Raw genomic sequence first — 19,987 nt, 5'->3', positions numbered from 1 at the left:
TTTTGTCTTCCACTTTTTGAAAACATATTTTGCATATATTGAAATATTGCAATTTTTTTCTGCATTTACTTAACCACTTACTTATAAAAGTCAAACTAAATTATCAGTGCTGAAGGCCTGCTCTGTAGACTTTGTAAAGAAACGTGGTTTATTTAATTATTGTCAAAGCTGTATTAAATTCCTTGCGGATTTTTCTACTTTTAAGTTTGGCTGGGATTTTGCCTCACCACTGAGAATCCTGAAAACCTTGTGGAATATTTTGCATCTCTCAGCTTGGTAGGTTTTAACTCCCAAATGACTGTATTAATACTGTTTGGCAGATGTGTAGATGTTGGATTATTCTTCTCATGGTCCCGTCTTCAAGTTAAAATAACGAACAAACAGTGGCCGCCCAGCTAAGATGACTCCAAAGGCTGAAAACTCAGTGAGGCTGAAGTATTAAAGCATCACTGGAGTCAGGTAGCATCTCTATTCATGAGCTTAACATGTGAAAAACATGATCCATAGTTGGTTGAAGCCACACAGGACACCGTGGAGGAATGTGCTGCTCTGTAGGAACAACAACAACAAAGAAATGAGCAGGAGGTTTGCCAAAAAGCACCTGGATAGACAGAATTTGAAAAATGTTTTGCAGACTTACGAAATGCGGCATAAAAAAACCCATCATCTCAAACATGAAGTTCAGTGGAGGCAGCATCATGGTTAAAGGGTTAATTTACTACCTCTGGGTCTGTACAGTTCACTAATGTGAGATGACCCAAAAGTGACAGTCATAACCAACTACTTAAGAATATGATCTAACAAAGAACAGTCCAGAACTCCTCGAGAACAAATCTGGTCTGCAGCTAATCAGTCTTAGGTTATTGGTGGCTCGAGAGCGGTTATGAAATCACTGTGACAGTTTGGTGGGTGTGTTGTCTGATTATGCACACTGTACTCATCTGCACTTAAAAAGAACATTTTATGAACAACTCACACAGAAAACCGGGTCATTCTAGTGGATTCACATACTGTTTTTCCTGCCACTGTAAAATCACCTCAGGGCATAATTTAGCTAATTTCGCCTTTTTTTCCCCCTTTTCTGTGCATTTAAGGTTATTCATTCACAGAACGGTTCACATTGTTGACTCACTGTTAATAAAAACATCGGTTTTCTGTCTATATTTGTATTTCCAGTACATTATAGAAGGGAATGTAATGCAATTTACTCCATTTTTTAATGAAAACTTTACTTATTGTGCCTTTTAAGATAAAATGTGAAGAAGTGTAGAAAATATAGTGAATTGTTGTAGATCAAAAGTCTTAATGACATGGTAGTTAAACTCATGATCACGTAACAGTTGGACATGTTAAAATTAACATGATAGAGTTATTTTTAGTGGATTCGCGCCACTTTTTGCAATTACAGGCCTTAAATTATTTCCCTTTCTCACCAGACTCACAAACTTTACTCAAAAAGAGGGTGTAGCATCTGACCAGAGATATATGTTACTTATGCAATAGTTTTGGGATGTTTATGTACCTCCTGGAAATGTTTAGGTAGAAGAAGTCCCTGTGCCTGCACCTGGGACATCATGGAATGGTGCACCTTATGTGGAGAAAATGGGGACCTGTTTGTTATGATTCTGCTCCTGCTCCTGTTTCTTCTCCCTCTTTCTTTCTTCCTCCTTGTTTTTCTGCAACTATTTTGACCTGTCTGTCTTCCTCTGTATCTGTCATCTCTCTCCCTCTTGTCTCTCTCATCCCTGTGTCTTGCTCTCCCTGCTCACCTGTCTACACTCAGCTGATTACTGCAGGTGATTCACATTGCAGTAATCAGCTCACCTGCCCTCAATATCCCCTGCTCACTATTTAAACTCTGCTCATTCACTCATTCCCCTTCGGACCATAAACTTCTGGTTACCTGCTTCCCTCCAGACTCGGAGTCCCACAACGACTCACATGCCTTCACACACTCTGCTCACTCATGGATTCTGCTTCCCCATTTCTGGACTCCTTTCCCCCACTTAGACTTTGTTGATCTTCCAGATTTCCACCAGCCCATGGTATCAGTCTTATCTCCTGCCTGCTGCTGGATTTCCCCAACCTGTTTTCCCCTCTGTTATCAATTGCCCCGTCTTGCGAGTACCCCTCTTTAGTTTTGTTAATCCAGTTTAGTATTGACTGACTTCCGGTTCTGTATTTGTAGTGTTTGTTGGGTTTGGAATAGTTACGTTTAGTTTTGTTTCCCCAGTTCAGCTCTCTATTTATGTACTAGTTTAATTATCTTGTTAAATAAAACTCTTTCCATTATTCACACGTCTGCGTCTGGGTTCTCCAGCTCCCTCCCTAACACTGTTCCCAATGAAAAATGTTACGAGATCTTTCCATACACAAATCTATGTAAGTAAATTATTTCTGTGATTCAAGCGGAGTTATTTATATCGACTGAGATCGCTCCCTAGTATTTATGCCTGATCGATGCTGGTCTTCTTTGTAACAAACTTATTTTTATGCAATCAAGTTGGTGTCAGCGGATCTTTTCTTCAACATCTGCACATCATAGATATCTGAGAAACAACGAGGGTCTGGGTTTTTTTTACAAAACAAACTAAGCCTAACTATCAGACTGCAGGAAATGGGGATGAGGACCCCCCTCCTTTCCTTTGACAGAGCTATTCTAGAGCCTTTCAGTCCCTTAGCAATTTCATGGTTTGCTGCTATGTTGTTTCCAGGCAACGCTGGAAATGTTCCTGTCCTGGTGCCCCAGGGAGCTAAACAACAATATTTCAACAGAGAAGAGCAGTATCAAGGAAATGACCCGGTACAGTTAGGAAGCATCTGCTGGTGAGAATGTGCATGCTTAACAGAATCAAGGGCAGGGAAATTGGAGATAAAATGTGCCGCTGACGTTAAATACTTGATAAGCCCGCTGACTTGCACCTGAGACATATTTCACAAGGTTGTTTTAGCAGGTCAGGATAAATAACACTATTAGATGGTCGGCTGCCGGTTCTGCTACAGGACAAGGACCCAATCTGCTACTTCTATAGTCGTGCATGTTGCACAAAAGCAGCAAAGCAACACCCCAGATAAAGCAAACTATATCTGCTTTGATTTGACTTGTGATTTATGTTCCAATCTAGTTAAAACTGCACACATTAAGGGAAATATTTCTTAGATTATATTAAACTGGCAAAATGGGGAAAAAAATCTGGATGTGTGGACAAACAGGTGGCAAATTATAAAGGAAAAGCCTGAATTGTGAAGGGAGCTGGTGTTTCTGGTGCTTCTGTTGTGCTGTAAGAGGGATTTTGCTGCCACAGTTTGGATCCACTTTCCCCTTTAAAGGGAAGAGTTGCTGTAAATCAGTGCAAAGTTGTTCTAAGTGATCACCTTTTATTATTTGATAAAACATTTCTATGGTAGTTGTCTCTTCTAGAATGATATTGCTCTCATCCATTGGGCATGAGGGGTCACTGAATGTTTAATGAGCGTTATCTTCAGTGAATCATGTACTTTGACCAACAGAGTCACTGGATGTCAACCTAATTGAGCACCTATGGGAGATTCTGAATCAGTATGTTCAACAGTAGCCATCTTCAAAACACCAAATGCTGGAAAGAGAAGTGTTTGTCCCTCCTGTAGAGCTCCAGAAACTGGTAGAATCGATGCCAAGAAGAAGCTTTTTCAGTAGTCCAACAGCTTACTATGACACGTCATGTCCGTTGTCTGTGCATTGAAATGAGGTTACCAGATCTCCGTAGCCCTCCTCCTCATATGCGCTTGACGCTACATTAGCGGCTGCTAATATAATGCACCCAGATATCTGAACTGTTGATCTAGTTGCAATATGAGTAAGGTACATGGCATGTTTAGACAATGGAGTCAAAAATAAGATTTTTGCTGCACCCACTTTCAATCTGCTCATTTGACAAAGGTCTGGGGATGATTAGATACCTTAAGATTCATTTGTGATTCAAAAATGAAAACAGAATTAGGTTTTTGTTTCAAAATTAACTGAACTGAAAAATAGTGTCAGGTGTCACAGCTGTTTTTACTCCACCAAGGAACGGTGGAGTTATGTGACGATCGGAGTACGTTTGTCTGTCCTTCGTGTGTTTGTCTGTCGGCAACATTACTCAGAAACGGACTAACGGATTTGGATGAAATTTTCAGGAAAGGTTAGAAATGACACATGGACCAACTGATTGGATTTTGGCAGTGATGCGGCTTATAGTCTGGATCCACGGATTTGTTAAAGATTTCTGTATCATTCACAGCGTCACTGTAACTATGACAAGTGAACACTATGTCAGCTGAATGCTGACAATCACACGATTGTGATCCTTCTAAAAATCAACCACTGCGGAATTATTGGGACTTATCAGTCTGAAATCATACAAGGAACAATTGATTAAATTGTGGGGGTGTTTCCGAGTCCCATCAGTTCCCACCGCCCGCTACATATTTAGGTCACTCGATTCGGTATCTGTACATAGCATACACATGCATAACATACGCCTGTGGTCAGCGCAAAGTCATTTTGAAAATGGGTACATCTATATTAAATGGCCACATTCTATGTTGCTGTGATTTCTTCCATAATTTTTTTTTCAAGATTATACAACAACTGAGCAGCCTTGGTGGAGTACTGCGCTCTCCGAGTGCTTTTCCTGTTTGATTCTGACACCTGTTTGGAAACCAAAAACAGAAGTTACATGTGCATTTGTTCTGCTTCTACATGAAATACAGAAAGCCGCAAAACTCTCCACTTTTGGTTGTTGTAAATTACTTTTTCCATTTCTAGTTTAGGACAGTCCACAAACAAGAGGCAGAGAAGAAGCAGAAGTGTAAAAATGTCAAAAAAAAACAAACAAGATGTCAGAAGAGCCATTCTATTTGAGTGGAACATTATGCAAGCAGAGGATCTATATCAGGATAAAGAAGACAGTCAAAAGTTTCACTGGTTTTTAGATTCTGACACCTGAATTATTTTTACAGAGAACACAGAACAGTTTTCTCAATTTTAGATTACAAATGAATTATAGATTATCCAGTCATACCCAGACTGTCATAGAAGTGCAAAGCTACATCGCTTGAGTTCTAAGTTAGAGACAAATCCGTTTTTGAGAGATCTGCGTAAAAGAGAATGGATTTTCCAAATTTTAAAACCTCCCTCAGCACTGTCCACTCCCTCAGGGGAAAGAAGCCACTTCACACATATTGGGACTCAGACACATTTAAAAAAGCATCATCATTTGGAAACTATTTATTGAACATTTGCAACCAGATATCAGTTAAATACAGAACTTTCATTTCTCTCTCTACATCCCCCAACAGCAGGGACTGGCTCCACTTCATTACACTCTGAGAGGAGGGAATGTTACAGGACTTGGTAAGGCGCACACTGTGCTGGAAGTCATTTGGCTTTCTTCTGATAATAAAGAGAAACAAAATCTGAGTCTGCCTCAAATGTCCAACACTGCTTCCTCTCCTCGCGACTGTTTTTCGCCTGCAGTCAGGTGCTTTTGTCAGTCCTGCGCATACAGACCATGGCAAAAATGACACAAAATAGGAGGCAAGAAGAGAAAACCAGTATAGACGCCTGAGACTCACCCCTACTGAGTGCGGTCTCAGATGTGTAGCCATGACTGAAAAGCTAAAAGTAAAATGATCAACATGAATATATTAGAAAAATGGCAATTAGTCTTTAATAAACAACTCGCCTCACCACCTCCCAACAAGACCGGGGTTATAAATTAAAATTGTCCAAATAAAAGCAATTAACCAAGACTTTGGGCCCCATTCAGTTCCATTTCAAGACTGGAAAATCCTCATTGAAAATCACAAATGGCACTTTTCAGTCTTTTGAACTGGAATCTAGAATCTCGACTCCAATGAAATCGCCCCCGACCCTAAAATTAACTCTAATTTACATATATGGGTGAGGCGCTCTTCAAGCTTCCGCCGTTCTAGCAGTTGCTCCCCCGCAGGACGTTGTAGGGGGGTGGGAGGGGACGCTGTGGTCTCAGGGGGGAGGAGATGGAAGGCTAGGCCACGGTTTTGAAGGTCTGCAGTATGAGGTTGGTTTGGTGGATGAGCCGGTTTGCACTGATGAAGACGTTTATTGCCCTGGGAACACAGAAAATTACAGCTTGAGAAAAACGCTCGCAGACGCCGTTTCAACAGCTGGTAAACCATTAGCGGGGAAAGACAATGGAAAACCGGGCCCAGCTGGTTCTGGCTGGTCGAGTCATTCAAACTCAAACCACAGGCCTTGTTAACAAATGACCGACTGCAAACATTCCTGCTCTTGTTCCTCTCTGTCCTCTCTGCAAGGGAGGATGATACTATGTATGCATAAGGAGCTAAATGGTATGAAAACAATGCTACAGGATCTGGAAGTCCTAAACACACCAGGCAAAACAGTGTATTTGCTATCTAGCTTATCAGGTTTGGATTTTGTCAGCACTGTCACCAAAGTTCTGTCGTTCTGAAGCATGCAGTTTGTAGCACTGTTTAACCATATTTAACTATTACATTATGCTGTGAGGTGTGTTTAATAACTTTGTGAATCCTGATTTATGTTGGTGCTGATCATTAGGCTGAACGAATTGGGGAAAATATCTAATTGCAGAGATTGCAATTTCATTTGTAATATTTTTAAGTCAAGCTTCAATTTCAGTATACACAATGAGGATGGCATGAATTTCTAAAACCACTGATATGACAGTTTAATTCCTCAGACTTGCTGCAAATTGTATATCTTAGCCCTCTGAAATCCAGTAATCCAGCCAGCATGTTTAAAAGGCATCTTTAAAAACAATCACCAAAATTACAGCATTTGTCAGAAACAGGAACTGTAAAAATTTAAAGAATTGCTGGATCAATAGTCCTTAAACTACTCATCTGCAAAGTGCTGTTTGGTTGGGAAAATTAACCAAATCTAAATGTAAAGACTCATTGTTTAAAAATTCACCAAAAACAAATAGTTTGCTCCAACCAGATTCTACTAAAAACAAAAAATTGTGCCCTCCCAGGTGCAACTGGAAAGTCATTAGTGACTCAGCTGTGGTTAATAGTGACATGACAAAACTTCAGGGATTTTTTGGCTGAACTGCAGGCTGCATTTACATATAGCAAACAGGAAATATAAAAACAATTAAAATGCAAGTAGTAGAAAACCTAAAGTACACAGAGCCACCATGTATTGATAACAACTGTGGGACAAATGTTGCACATTGTTCCAAGTTTCTACAATGTTTGTAAAATATGTAATCAAACAAGTTCAACTTTTATTTTTATGTTTTTGTCACTGATGCCATTATAACTTTTCAATACTGTGTAAAAGATACTTTTGAATTATCTCTGCTTGTAGCTGTGTCGTGCTGTTTTTATAGAGGTCCAGGACATTGTGCTGCGATGAAAAATGAGCCCACAGTGAGTGAAAAATGTGACAAGAGCAGAAAATGCCCAGAGGCACAATTTGTCCTGCCCGACTTATCGCATTGTGTAAATCAAACTTTACAAAATAATGCATAATTTGCTTTCTGATCTCTTCTAGAGGTCAAAAATATTATTTTAATTTAAAGTTTTAAGTGAAATTATGATTAAGTGATTGATTAAAAAATAATGTATGGATTTAACGCGTTGATTACAACAGTGAAAAGTAACCATCTAACCACCTGTTAGACTCCCACAATAGCAAACTACTCCTTTCAAATTACCTCAAAGGTATTATTTAATCAACAAAATACACAATTTGGTAAATTATTTCAGCTCTAACCTAACATCACGTAAATACACTTCAGCTGAAGGAAGTTTTTAACCTCGAAAAACAAAAATAGAAAAAAAAATCTGCCCCCGTACCTGTCACTCTTTCCATCTCACTTTTCTTTCCCAGTCCTTTGACACAATTTTTCTAGAACAAACAGTGCAATGCAGAGCTGAGGCACAATATGTGGGCTTAAGGTTAAACTTACTTTCCGTCTTTGAAGTATGTTTTGAGGGTGTCGCTGAAACTTTTGGAGTATTTCACAAACTCCTTTTTCTGGTGCTCCAGGGCCTTGGCAAGCAAAAAAAAAACACAAAACAAAAAAACAAGACAGTAATTAGAAACAAATAATAATAATAAAATGCAAAAACAATTACAAATGCGCATATTTAATAGTACTCACTCTGCGATTCTGGTACTGATATTTTTTAATGACATTATTGACTGTGTCCAGGAGCTCTTTAATGGCGCTGGCTATGTCTCTGTAAACAAAAGACAGGAGAACACAGGAAATCACAAGTCAAATTCAAACGAGAGGTGTAAACGGTCAATGTAAAAAAACGATTCATGCTCTCTATGAACCTCCTCGTCCAAAACCTTTCCGAAATTGGACAGGTATGTCTGTGATGCCCTTTATTGTAACTTTCCAAAACCGACAAACCCCACTTTCACACCTAGTTCGTCAGCTGTACTGTGCTTTCTAACTCTCTTCTCATTTATTACCTCCTAATCAGGTCAATTGAAATGCATAGAGACCAGTGCAACCCAAAGAATGTCTCTCGGGGATGATGGTCTACAAAAAATGAGTAACGTTATCCTCCTCATAAAAAACACATTGCAATAAATCAACAATCGTACACTGAGAACAGTGTTTTGTTTTGCACCGTCTCCAACAATAACGGCTGGCTTTCCAATGCAAAACATTTCAAAACTCCTTTCACACGCACAACCACATACAGTTCAGGCATGTGCCATGTTGAAAGTAAATGTTACGGATCCAAATTAGTAAAATTACCATGACAATTTTCACTGAGATGCGACCAGGTGCTAATTCAGCCAGCACGTTTAGATGCAAAGTTAATGGAAGGAACACGCGTCTAAGAGGAATTGGAGAAGGTGTGTGTTGACCTAAATTTTCTCCATTTTCTGCTGCTATTGCCATTTAGAGCCATGAATTGCACATCCAAGATCTCTCTCAGACGACATCGCTATTTATGTGTGCACACTTTACAAATCTTCAAATACAAATAAATTCTAACCTATCAAGACCGTTTCTACAGAGAAACAACCAGCTAACTCCAGCGCTGTGAGTTATTTTGTGTCTTATATTGGGAAAATATTTGCTCAAATGCAAGATAAAGACCAAGTCGATGAAACTAAACATTACCGGGCAAGAGATTAATTCCCAGATTGCATTTTAGCTCCAAATTGATGCCCCTGCTGTGCAACACTGGAGAGACTGGAGTTAAGGGCCTGAACACTGCGCCCTGTGGGACAGATTTGTTGGTAATGTGTAAACTGCTATATTTATTTCTAACCGCAGTGTGCACTTGTGTTTTAAAACAGCTTCGTGTGTGTGTGTGTGTAGGAGTGTGTGCGTGGGGGTGTCTGTTGCTCACACTCACTTGATAGTTTGTAGGAAGCGTACTCTGTCATTGATCTCATCGGGGATTTTGCTGAGGATGTGTTTCAGGGCTCTGGCCTTCTCATTTAGGTCCTGGAACTCCTGCTCAGGTCGGTCAATCATGAACTCTGCAGGAAAAAGGTGTTTGGAATATTTCCAGGATGTCGATCATTTAGATACTCGACACAGACAGGGCATGCCGCTGGTGAGGTCACAGCATAACTGTACACCCGATAAACTGAAGATTATAATGATCGCAATTAGGTGCATCAACCGACAAAAACACTGATTTCACCGCCACCATTTCTACCGTAATATCAAGGTGCCTCTTTCTCTTATGTGCTCACCTTCCACATCATCAGCTGCCATGCGCAGTAGGGATTCGGTGAAGTTGATTTGGACGTTCTTTTTCTCCAAGATCTTCATTATAATGTCCTGAGTCAGGCCAGGGTTCTCCCTCTCCGCCTGACAAAAAACAAGAATTGCACATGCCGGGTGAGGAAGACCAACAAGCAACACATATACGAGGAAAAAAAAAAACAAACCAAAAAAAAAAACAACTAAAGCTCAGTTTGTCATTTCCAATAAAAGCGAGAGGAAGCTTAGCTGGAGCTGCAGAGAACAAAGCCAGAACTTTATTGAATGTCAGGTGTCTGCTGTGAGCAGTTCAGATGAATGCACAAAAGCTCTCCTCCTGAATAATTCAACCTTGAATTACACCAGTCAGCAAGCAGCGGGGGCAGCAGAGAGACTAATCAGAGAGAGACAAGTGAACAAAAGACCCACAAATGTCATAGTAAAACAGCTGTAAGGTGATCACATCTCCCTTTGGTTTGTATAACGACAAAGCTGCTTCTCCTTCATTAATATTTCATCGGCACACACTGTGAACACAACTGCTCATCTGTAGCGGTATAGAGGCAATCTATGGCCACTGTGCTTTTATTATTCCAGTGCAATCAGAGCAGTGTGTAGACATTAACAGAGCCCCGTCTTATGACTATAGGCGGATATTGCTTTGAAAATCACACTAGTTTGAATAACAGCAACTTTGCGGTTCTTTTAATACCTGACGAGTCAATTGATTTGAATCTAAATCATGAAAAATGAGGTGGTCTCATGAACTTCATATAAACCTAATACATAACCAATAACAAATGTAAGACTGGCGAAATGTTAGAGGCAAATTCCCAACTTATTGTTACGGTTTAAGTTATTATCTTCTACCTATCCAGAATTAGGTCGCAGTGGCAACAAGCTAAGAAGGGAATTCCAGATATCCCTCACTCCAAGAGCATTTTCCAGGTCCTCCAGGGGGATCCAAAGGTGTTCCCAAGCCAGATGAGATATGTAACCCCTCCAGTAGGTTGTGGGTCCCACCTGGTGTCTTTCCTGAGGACAGAAAACCTCCAAAAACAGTTGTCCAGGAGGGAATCTAAAGATGTCCAGACTAGGGCTGAAACGATTCCTCGAGTTATATGATTAGTAAAATTCTCTAAATCAAGGTTTCGTCTAATGACTACATACTAGAGCGCAGGTGGCAGACTGCGGTCCAAGTCTGGAACCAGACTTCATCCTATACAGACCCCGACCTATAATCAATAAATTCTAAGGGGATCTTAAATTAAACGGGACGCTTCTATTTTAACTGGTGCAGCTTTTCTAGTGTTTACGGCATTTAACAGCTCATAAAACTGAACTATGAAGGCCGTTTGACATAGTCAGGCTTTCTTTGTGTAGGTCAGCCTGACAAAAACTAAAACCTCAGTCAGAATTATCAACTTTCTTCGTTAACTCAGACTTTCTGCTTCAAACTCGTCCACACAAACAGGAGTGCTTAATGCATCATTTGACCAATCTTCTGCACAAAATGAAACAATTACAAACAGGTTGTTTTAATGGAGAACAATGAGAAACATAAAAATTTATGATGGTAAAAACCGCTGCGACTGGAAATTATGGAAGACAGGAATGCTGGTAGAAAACTGTTAAACGTGTGTAATGTATTGATTTTACCAATCAATGCAGCTGATTATTTCTAACTGCCAGCTTCACAGTAAAACTACCAAACTTCATATATTCAAACATGATATTGTATTAAAGTGTATGTAGGTCTGACACTGTCCCATAATGAAGGAAATCACTTTAATTTGTGGCCAAATCAAAGTGAAGCTAATGTTACTGATTGAATATTCTCTGTAATAAATACAAATCAGTTTTCCTGTTTGTGTTCTATCAGGTGCAGTTCCAGCAGTTTAGACGGAGCAAATCTAAAAACATATTAATGTGATTTCTGCATCAACAACTTAATACATGTGGGTTCCCATGGCTTTGAGTTTTAGTTGAATACTTCTGTAATATACTATATTTGTACAAAACCCTTATACTATAATGTATGTACAATACATCGCAGATGTCCGCTTGTGTTCCGCCTGGACGGTTATTTCTGTTGCATAGCGCGCTCACTTCTGCTTTTGATGCTATAATGCGCATGCCAAACGCAGAATCCGACTACTCGAATAATGGCCAGAATAATCGATAGAATACTCGATTACTATAATAATCGACAGCTGCAGCACTAGTCCAGACCACCTTAACTACCTCAGTTAACATGAAGGAGCAACAACTCTACCTCGAGCTCTTTACTATGTCTCTTGCCACACTACAGAAAAAAACTATTTTGGCTTCTTGGATCCACAATCTCATTCTTTCAGTCACAGTCTCAAGCCCATGCCAAGAAATAAGGATTGGAATATAGATCGACTGGTAAATCAAAAGCCTGATACAATGCCTGCATGACTGTTGACACTGCCCGTCCATCTCATGTTCCATTTTACCATCACTCCCCTTCAGAGATTGTGCTTCACCATAGTCCCATTTGCTTTTTTTTTTTTTTTTTTTTTTTTAAAAAGGAAAATGTTCACACTTTTTAAGAAGGTGCAAACGAGGAAGGAAGCGTGGCGTTGGTAACAAGATTTCTCTCCTCAAAGCTAATTAACAATTTTGCTGTGCATTTTTCTTCCTTTTTTCGGCAAGCGAATCAATTTTAAATATTGCAAGTGAAAAATGGGGACAGACATCGACAAAATGTGGTTAAAAAAGATTGCAAAAGATAGCAAAACCACAAGAGGAAGTACAAAACCACTACAGGAGATATATGAAGGGTATTTTTGCTCGAGATGTGTTTTCTTAGCTCTAGTCATCACCTTCATCCTTTACAAAAGCTCCGTACTCAGCAAAGTAAGTGCTTTAAATTAGCATTATAAACTAAAGTAAAAATAGGTCTAAACACAAGTAGTCACCAAATTAGATTGACTTCTTTTTCTGGAAGTAAAACAGCCACTGAGTACTTCGACACTGTTGCCAATGTCTCTCAGAAAATGTGCAAACTATGGCAAGCACAAAAAGTCAAAGCTTAACTCGGAAGTGAGGCTGAATATGTGGCAGCCTGCTATTGTAAATCAACAGTTTGCATTATAATGTGCCATTGTTATTTCTGTTCAATAAAAGTGATGATTCTGAGGGCAATTTTTAAAATCGCTAGCTGTCAGTGCTTGTTACCCCTTTTTAGAGAGCAAACACTGTTGACTTTACAGAGGAAGCAAGCAGCTGCTGTTTCATGTAATCATTTCACTTCCATTTTTGCAACACAATGCGGTATTGCTTTTGGCATTTCTACGAAGTGATTTTGCATCAGGCAACATCTGGACCAATTTTTGGTATCACGTCATGCTAAATCTGGAAGCTTCTGTCCATTTCAACCACAGTCCAAACCAAAGTGAGCACACAATATCTGCCATAGTGTCCTCAAAGAGAGAACTGAAGAACTGACGGGTCAATAAAATGCATTGATAAAATTGGTATTTTATGTTTCAGGTTATTTGATTAATGCACAGTCCTACCTTTATGAAGGCTGCTCTTAGTGTCTGAGCTGCTGACAGGTTGATCCTCTCCAGCTAATGGGGGGAAAAAAAAGAAAGACCACATGTCACTGCAAAAATCACCTTACTGTGTCACCAAGCATATGAATGGAAGTTTTACAGGTTTAAAATGCAGCTGTGCGCCAAGTTAGATATGATTATGTTAAAAAGGCAGGCGCAGGTTCAGCTAGCATCAGCTTTTTCATTTTACTTGGAAAATAACACAAAAATTGGTTTCCAATTTCTGATCCTCCAGTTCAGCAATCAAATCATTGTCCTTTGAGGAAATAAGTTACACAATATAGTAAAATTTAGTCTCGTTGCACTTTTGGTTCTCAGGAAAATTCATTTTTATCAGTCTAATACAAATGTAAATCACACTGTGTAACAGTTTGTTCCTTCTATCTTAACTCTATTCCTTTAGCCTCAACTTCCATGTGGATAATCTGTCACATATATTAAGTTACATTAAATTGTAATGAAAACAATGTTATAGTAGTTTTTCCTCCTGTGACTGAACATCTTCAGGTAACTGAACAATTCACTTGTGTTACCTGACTACATTACAGACAAACTAAATTCACATCTCCCTCATTGCCCTCTGCAACGTTTGTTTTTCTTTGCAAGGAAACACAGAAGTTTCTTTCGTCGACATTTGATGCTGTACCTCATTGAAAACTGGGTACATCACGGCATACAGCGTCATGGATACCATGGAGTTTGTCTCCGCTTCATTCTTCATCTCCTCCATTGTCATCCTCCAGGGAGGAGCAGCTCTTGTTGAAACAGTGAGGAGGAAACTGCAGCTCACACACACTCACACATGCACTCACCCACTCACACTCACACACACTCTGAAACCCACTCAAGCTCCAGAGTGACAAGAGCCTGGAGAAAACGTTTGAAAGACAACAGAGAAGTATTGATGAAGTAAGTTTCAACTACTTCTTTATAGACACTGACCTACACATATCAGTTTGGTTGGTAGGGATGCATTCACCTAACCCACCTTATCATTTCCTACTGATCCCGTATTGTCTATGATGAGACCAAATAATATTAAGTACAGTTTATTTATCAGTGACATTAGAAAATTCCCTCTTCCTGCTTACAGTTACATTCATTCAGTTACAGGTAGCTGCTGACTAGTAGCACATTCATTCCTGGCCTCTTGTTTTCTTACATAAAAATGATTTTGGTAAGTTTCATGCAATGAGCTGTACAGATTTTACATTTGAATGGGCACTGATAAGAGATGTGTACTTGGCATTGGACATGAAGTCCAATTGATGAACAACAGCAATGAGAAAATTGCTCCATAAGGTTTGCTAGTTTCACATAAATGCTTAAGATACAAATTGGCATGATAGCAAATAATAGAAATGCAAAGTTCAGCTGCACAATCAAATCCCAAGCATTCTCCCTCCTTGGTTCATAAACAGACTAGGAATCCCTCAATAACGGCAACCCTATACATCTATCGCTCTCACAATAGCTTCCCTGCTGGTCTCCTGAGGTGCACTAGTCCACAGTCACCTGGGCATCTCATTAACCCCATCTGCACCAGCAGATCTCACCTAGTGGAGGCTGTGGCACATGGTGGACAGGTAATTGATCTTGCAAGTCCATACAGGTTATGCAACCTGGAAACACCCATGACCCTGCACCTCCCACCACCTCCATCTAAGCAACACATTCCCAATAGCCTGCACTGAGGGCTGTAGACTTGAGGCCAGTGTAGAGTCCCTGTCTGGTGATGGCTAGTCCAGGAGGCCATCCCCTAGAAAGCTTAACCTCAGTACAGTGTGGTGGTTTTGCTCTGGTTGTCCTATGTGGTCCTACAGATTTGTCTTGCTTTCCTTATTAATGTGTATTAAGGTGGGATCAGTCCTCATCCTCCTTTATTTCTATTTGTGGTGTTTGACATAATGTGTTAATATTGTAAATAATCACCTGTGTACCTTAACAAATAGACTAAAGTGGTTAAATTCATCATTCATCAATAGGTCATTTAAAATGATCACTGTTGCACAGTCCAAGGACAAACAATAAGCCTATCTAAATTAGTATATGTTGTTATCTACTATTACATTACCTCAAGTATGCAACATCTTGTTCCTTATTACATGACCTATTGATAATGACATACCCACCTAGACTACAACTTAGCTATGCTATGCCGGTTAGTCAACAGGAGGAGATAACTTGTTGGTTTGTTTAACTTGAAGGAGGGGAGTGGCACAGTTATCTGTTACCTGGCTGATGACAGCAAGATTTAAATGACCAAACTGAAATGGAGGACAATTTCAACATCATGGAAACAAGACGGACTTGTTGCAATCAAGATAACACCCTTCTGTTTATTGACTGCTTTGATACACTGATAACAGTATGTATTATTGGATAAAAACACAAGACTGGATAAGAAATGTTTGGTAGCTTAGTTACTAGCTTACTAAATAGGAGGCACTTCAGGGTATTGGCTAGTCTTTTCAAGTACGTGCGCAATTCATGGCATGTTCAAGACTTTAAATATCCAAAGATTTGTCATAACGTTGATTAATGTTACAAATTCTCTACCAGAGTTACTCACACGATGGCTGGCTAACTGGCAGGCTAAACTGACTGGTTAACTAGCTAAATGGATGCAGACAGCCCCAGGTAAGTGCTACTAAGCTAACTGGACAAGGCTAACTAAGTAGCTATTGTAACGCCAAATAAGGTTTGCTGTTTTATGTAAAGTGACGGGCTATCAAAATCCATTGTCAGAACAATAACTGGCTGGGTAAAAAGGCATATTTAGCGCGATTTAGACATAAAGACATCCACTTGAGGCCTGTGGCCGAGTGAATCGATGGTAGCGAACTGCTAGCAGTGAACAACGTAGCTTACACGCTAGCTCCACCAAATTGTGGATTTGTATTTGCCGTTGAGCTAAAACACGTCGACAGACCGCTTTATGGCGGGTGTGTGAGTTAGCGTGTGAGTGTTAAGTGTGCACTGGTATCTACCTTTGGTCTGACTTCTTAAACGGGCTGGTTACGCCGTCGATCGCCTTTTAGCTGCTGTGTTTTCTTTACAACTTAAGGCGGAAGTTTTTTAGGACTGGCCCGAGCGACATCTTCCGGACCGTTGCTACGTAAACACACAACAGCCAATCAGAGAGCGGGCGGATGGAACGACTGAGACGTCACTTGGATTGATTTTTTTTGGAGCATTTTTGAGTCGGTTTGTGGAAGTTTTTAGAAATATCACACCGCTGTTTTATTTGACTGATATATGTAGGCTTTACTCAGTGTTTAAAAATCTGTATATTGGATAAAGTTATTAAATCTGATCACTAAATTAAGCCATTTTGCGGACATATTACCATAGAGAGGATTTTGAATATTCCTTTTCATTACTCAATAAATTAGAAAATACTGTCAAAAGCCAGAAAACCTACTGTTATTTTCAGGGTCTTTTTTAGAATAAAATGTTCTAGGAATTAAGCTATTACTAATATATGAACAAAGCTGTCTGTAAAAACCTTTGCAATGATGATAGTCTCTATTTAAATGGATAAAAACATAACACTAGATTGGTGGAATATTTCTTTAAATTCTTTCAGATATTTTTCTGGTGTTGGATTTGAGTGAGATGTAAGAGTGCACACTATTACAATGTAGTTTCCAGCTCAGGTAACCTCTAATGTACAGAAAGCGCTGAGAAAACTAAATAAAGAAAATATCACAGCAGTGAGGAGACAAGATAAGCTGTCTTTTTTTGGTTCTGTACATCTAGCAAAATGAGATGGTGTTTCTCCCCAAATTTTTTATCAAGTGTAACCAAGATGCACATCCCCTTCGTACCTAATGACCATATGTCCATATCGCCTCCTTACATTCTAAGCATGTCAAAAGGTCAAGGGTCCCATCTGTTATCTTATTCAGAGGAATGTAGAGATCATCTTACTGGCTGCCTATTGAGCTGTCTGGATAGTGTCACTGTGATGGGTCAGAGGAGTGCCGGCTCTGGATAAATGGATGAAGCCCTCAGGGTACATGCACGAGTAGCCACCTGGTCAACAAATTCATCACAGGAGGTAGAATCCTCTCTATTTTTCATGAGGGAAAATGCCAGTAAGCCTTCTCTTGTAAATACAGTATATGAATGGATTAGTTCTCTGATGAGTGTGCTATATCAGTATGTTATATTTACAACTCCTTCTTTATTCTTAAAAGTTGGTCATCATTGTTATCTTCATTTATTGATGCCCTTCTAAATTCATGTTACAACTTCTTGTGGACTCAATGATAGGACTATTCGTGGTTACAGGAGCTCTATAAATGGCATCTTTGTTGTTATTATTATGCTATTTTAGTGTATAAAATGCATATTTAAAGCTCTTGTTGGCACATTCTTTACTCTATGTTTACTGTTTACAGTAAAAACGTCGTGTTAAAATATGCCGTTGTGGGAATTTATTAATAAATTTCCTAATTTACAATGATTTCCAAAGCAGAAATCTGAACATTGCATTAAGGCAGATTGAAAAGTTTAGTTTAATTTTGTATATCTCTTTTTTACCACTACATTAATCACAAAATGCTGTATATCAACAACAGACTGGGGGAAAAAATCCTTTCAGCCATGTTTTTAGGAATTAAATATTCAATAAATCAGACTGTTACGGATATATAACTGTATATCGGAAAAACTTTCAGAAGTTACATAGAAATAAAACTGGAAAGTTTGGTGTATGTAAGTGTTACTGAAGTGGGGATTTCTGGCTCAGAGTTGGAGACAAAACTAATTTTGAGAAAATGGCCTTTTTAGATAAAACTAAAATGAAAAAAATTAACAGTTAAAAATTACATTATTAAAACTATAGGCTCCACAGTAGGAAATCAATGCTGCAAAAGTTGGAACAATTTCATTACTCGGATTTGAATCTGTTATTTTTTAATTGCCTCATATTTCACTTCTTTTTAATGGCAGACTCAATTCTCTTCTGCATGGAGGAAACCAGTGTAGCATAAATTTCTGGAGAGATGTTCTGCTATTCTTCAGACACATTTCTTTTCAGTCACTAATTGCTGGAAGGGATGTGTTCCCTCGCTCTAACTTGTTCTGTAAAATACCCTGAAGGTGTTCAAGTCATTCAGCATACTTGGCGAGGTTGCAGTTTTCACTTTGTCCTTCTTTAAAAACTCTTGTACGACTTTAGCAGTATGCTTTGTATCTTTACCATTATGAAATTATGAAATTCTGCTAGTCCTCTGCAGACTGGGAGTCATCTTTTCAGCCAGTGTTGGTATTCATGGTGCCATCTACAATTGTTCTCTCTACCTTTTGCATGCATGCAGCCCCATATTATCGCACTCAAACTTCAGCGCTTCACTGTCATGACAATGCATTCACCGTGACAGTCCTGAGCAGGTTCACAACAAACATGCTAAACAAATTTATCTTGGTATCATCCTGACTAAAGAATATACTCCAGTATATATCAGGCTTCTTTTCATTTTCTTTAGCAAAATTTAATTTTGCAGTTTTGTGCCAAAAAAAAAGCAACCGTGGGTGTTTTTCTTAGATGCCATCCATAGAGTTTGATGTCATAGAATGTGTTTCATCTGAACTGTCATAGAAACTCTGATTTCCATTGCTAACCACTATATTAAGTCAGAAGCATTTGTAATTCTGTGTTTCAGAGCTACATTGTGCGAGAAATGCATAGCTTATGGCATCATTTTTGGAGGATGGCCACTGAGGTGCTGATTAGTGGTATGATAACTCATTCCATACCTCCTGAGTACTGATGCAGCTGTATGTCCACTGATTTTTTTTAGTTACTCACCATTCATTTGTTTTTTTATGATTTGTAGTTTTTATTGTTTTTAAAATTTTTGCAACATACAAACATCAACACTCAAACCCTCCCATCCCACCCACCCACAACCAAGAAGGGTCCATCACTCTCAGAGGTGATTTGCATCTCAGCCTATTATGGAAGGCAGTACCCTTAGTGAGTAAGCTGGCTAAGTAGCCACATAAATAGAACAAAACAAAATACATCTGGCACCAGCTCCTTGACATCATTGCGCATTAGCCCGATCTTTACTGTGACATCTGGATGCTCTCGAGGTACATTTCCCACTTCAGATAATATTTTTCTGTTCTGTCCATTATCCTGTATGACATTCTTTCATAAGCAGCAGCTCTGCCCAATTCCATTGTCCAGTCCTGAAAAGAGGGTTCTCCGGGATTCTTCCAGCTTCTGAGGATGATCTGTCGACCGATCATAATACTCACCATTCATTTGTATCCTTTTCTATCATTGTGAAGCCTCTAAAACTGATTTTTCAATTCCTCTGGTAATGGTTTTCCACTTTTGGAGGATGGCCTCTGTGGTACTGATTAGTGGTTCTATGGCTCGTTCTATACCTCCTGATCACTGATTCAGCTGTGTTTGAAATGATTTTTAGTTAGTCCCCCATCATCTTGTATATTTTTCTATCTTGGTGAATCTTTTTCATACAGAGCCATGATGCAGACATGAAGATGAACACGGCATATAGGTCCAAAACTCAGTTAGTTCTGGTGTCTATGGACAATTTTACAACTATGTTAATGCAGTTAGACTAATTGGGTTGCAGCTGTGCAGAATTTTGTTTCACTGATGTCAGACATCACAAGTTCATTGTT

At 39.2% G+C, this 19,987-nt stretch overlaps 1 protein-coding gene across 1 annotated transcript; it reads right to left on the bottom strand.

The window, feature by feature from the left end:
• Window positions 1-5,236: 5,236 nt before the first annotated feature.
• On the bottom strand, window positions 5,237-16,435 carry LOC111567715 (programmed cell death protein 10). Its single transcript, XM_023268997.3, has 8 exons — window positions 16,312-16,435; window positions 13,968-14,188; window positions 13,283-13,336; window positions 9,728-9,845; window positions 9,382-9,508; window positions 8,160-8,238; window positions 7,965-8,047; window positions 5,237-6,114 (listed from the first exon to the last, which is right to left on the bottom strand). The coding sequence occupies exons 2-8, from the start codon at window positions 14,055-14,057 to the stop codon at window positions 6,033-6,035; spliced, it is 633 nt and encodes a 210-aa protein (XP_023124765.1). The 5' UTR covers window positions 14,058-14,188; window positions 16,312-16,435; the 3' UTR covers window positions 5,237-6,032.
• Window positions 16,436-19,987: the final 3,552 nt, after the last annotated feature.

Source organism: Amphiprion ocellaris, chromosome 20, assembly GCF_022539595.1.
Source record: "Amphiprion ocellaris isolate individual 3 ecotype Okinawa chromosome 20, ASM2253959v1, whole genome shotgun sequence".
In the NCBI taxonomy this organism is placed as follows: Eukaryota; Metazoa; Chordata; class Actinopteri; family Pomacentridae; genus Amphiprion; species Amphiprion ocellaris.
Note: the sequence above shows the minus strand (reverse complement) of the source record. Positions and strands in the feature narration are given on the sequence as shown.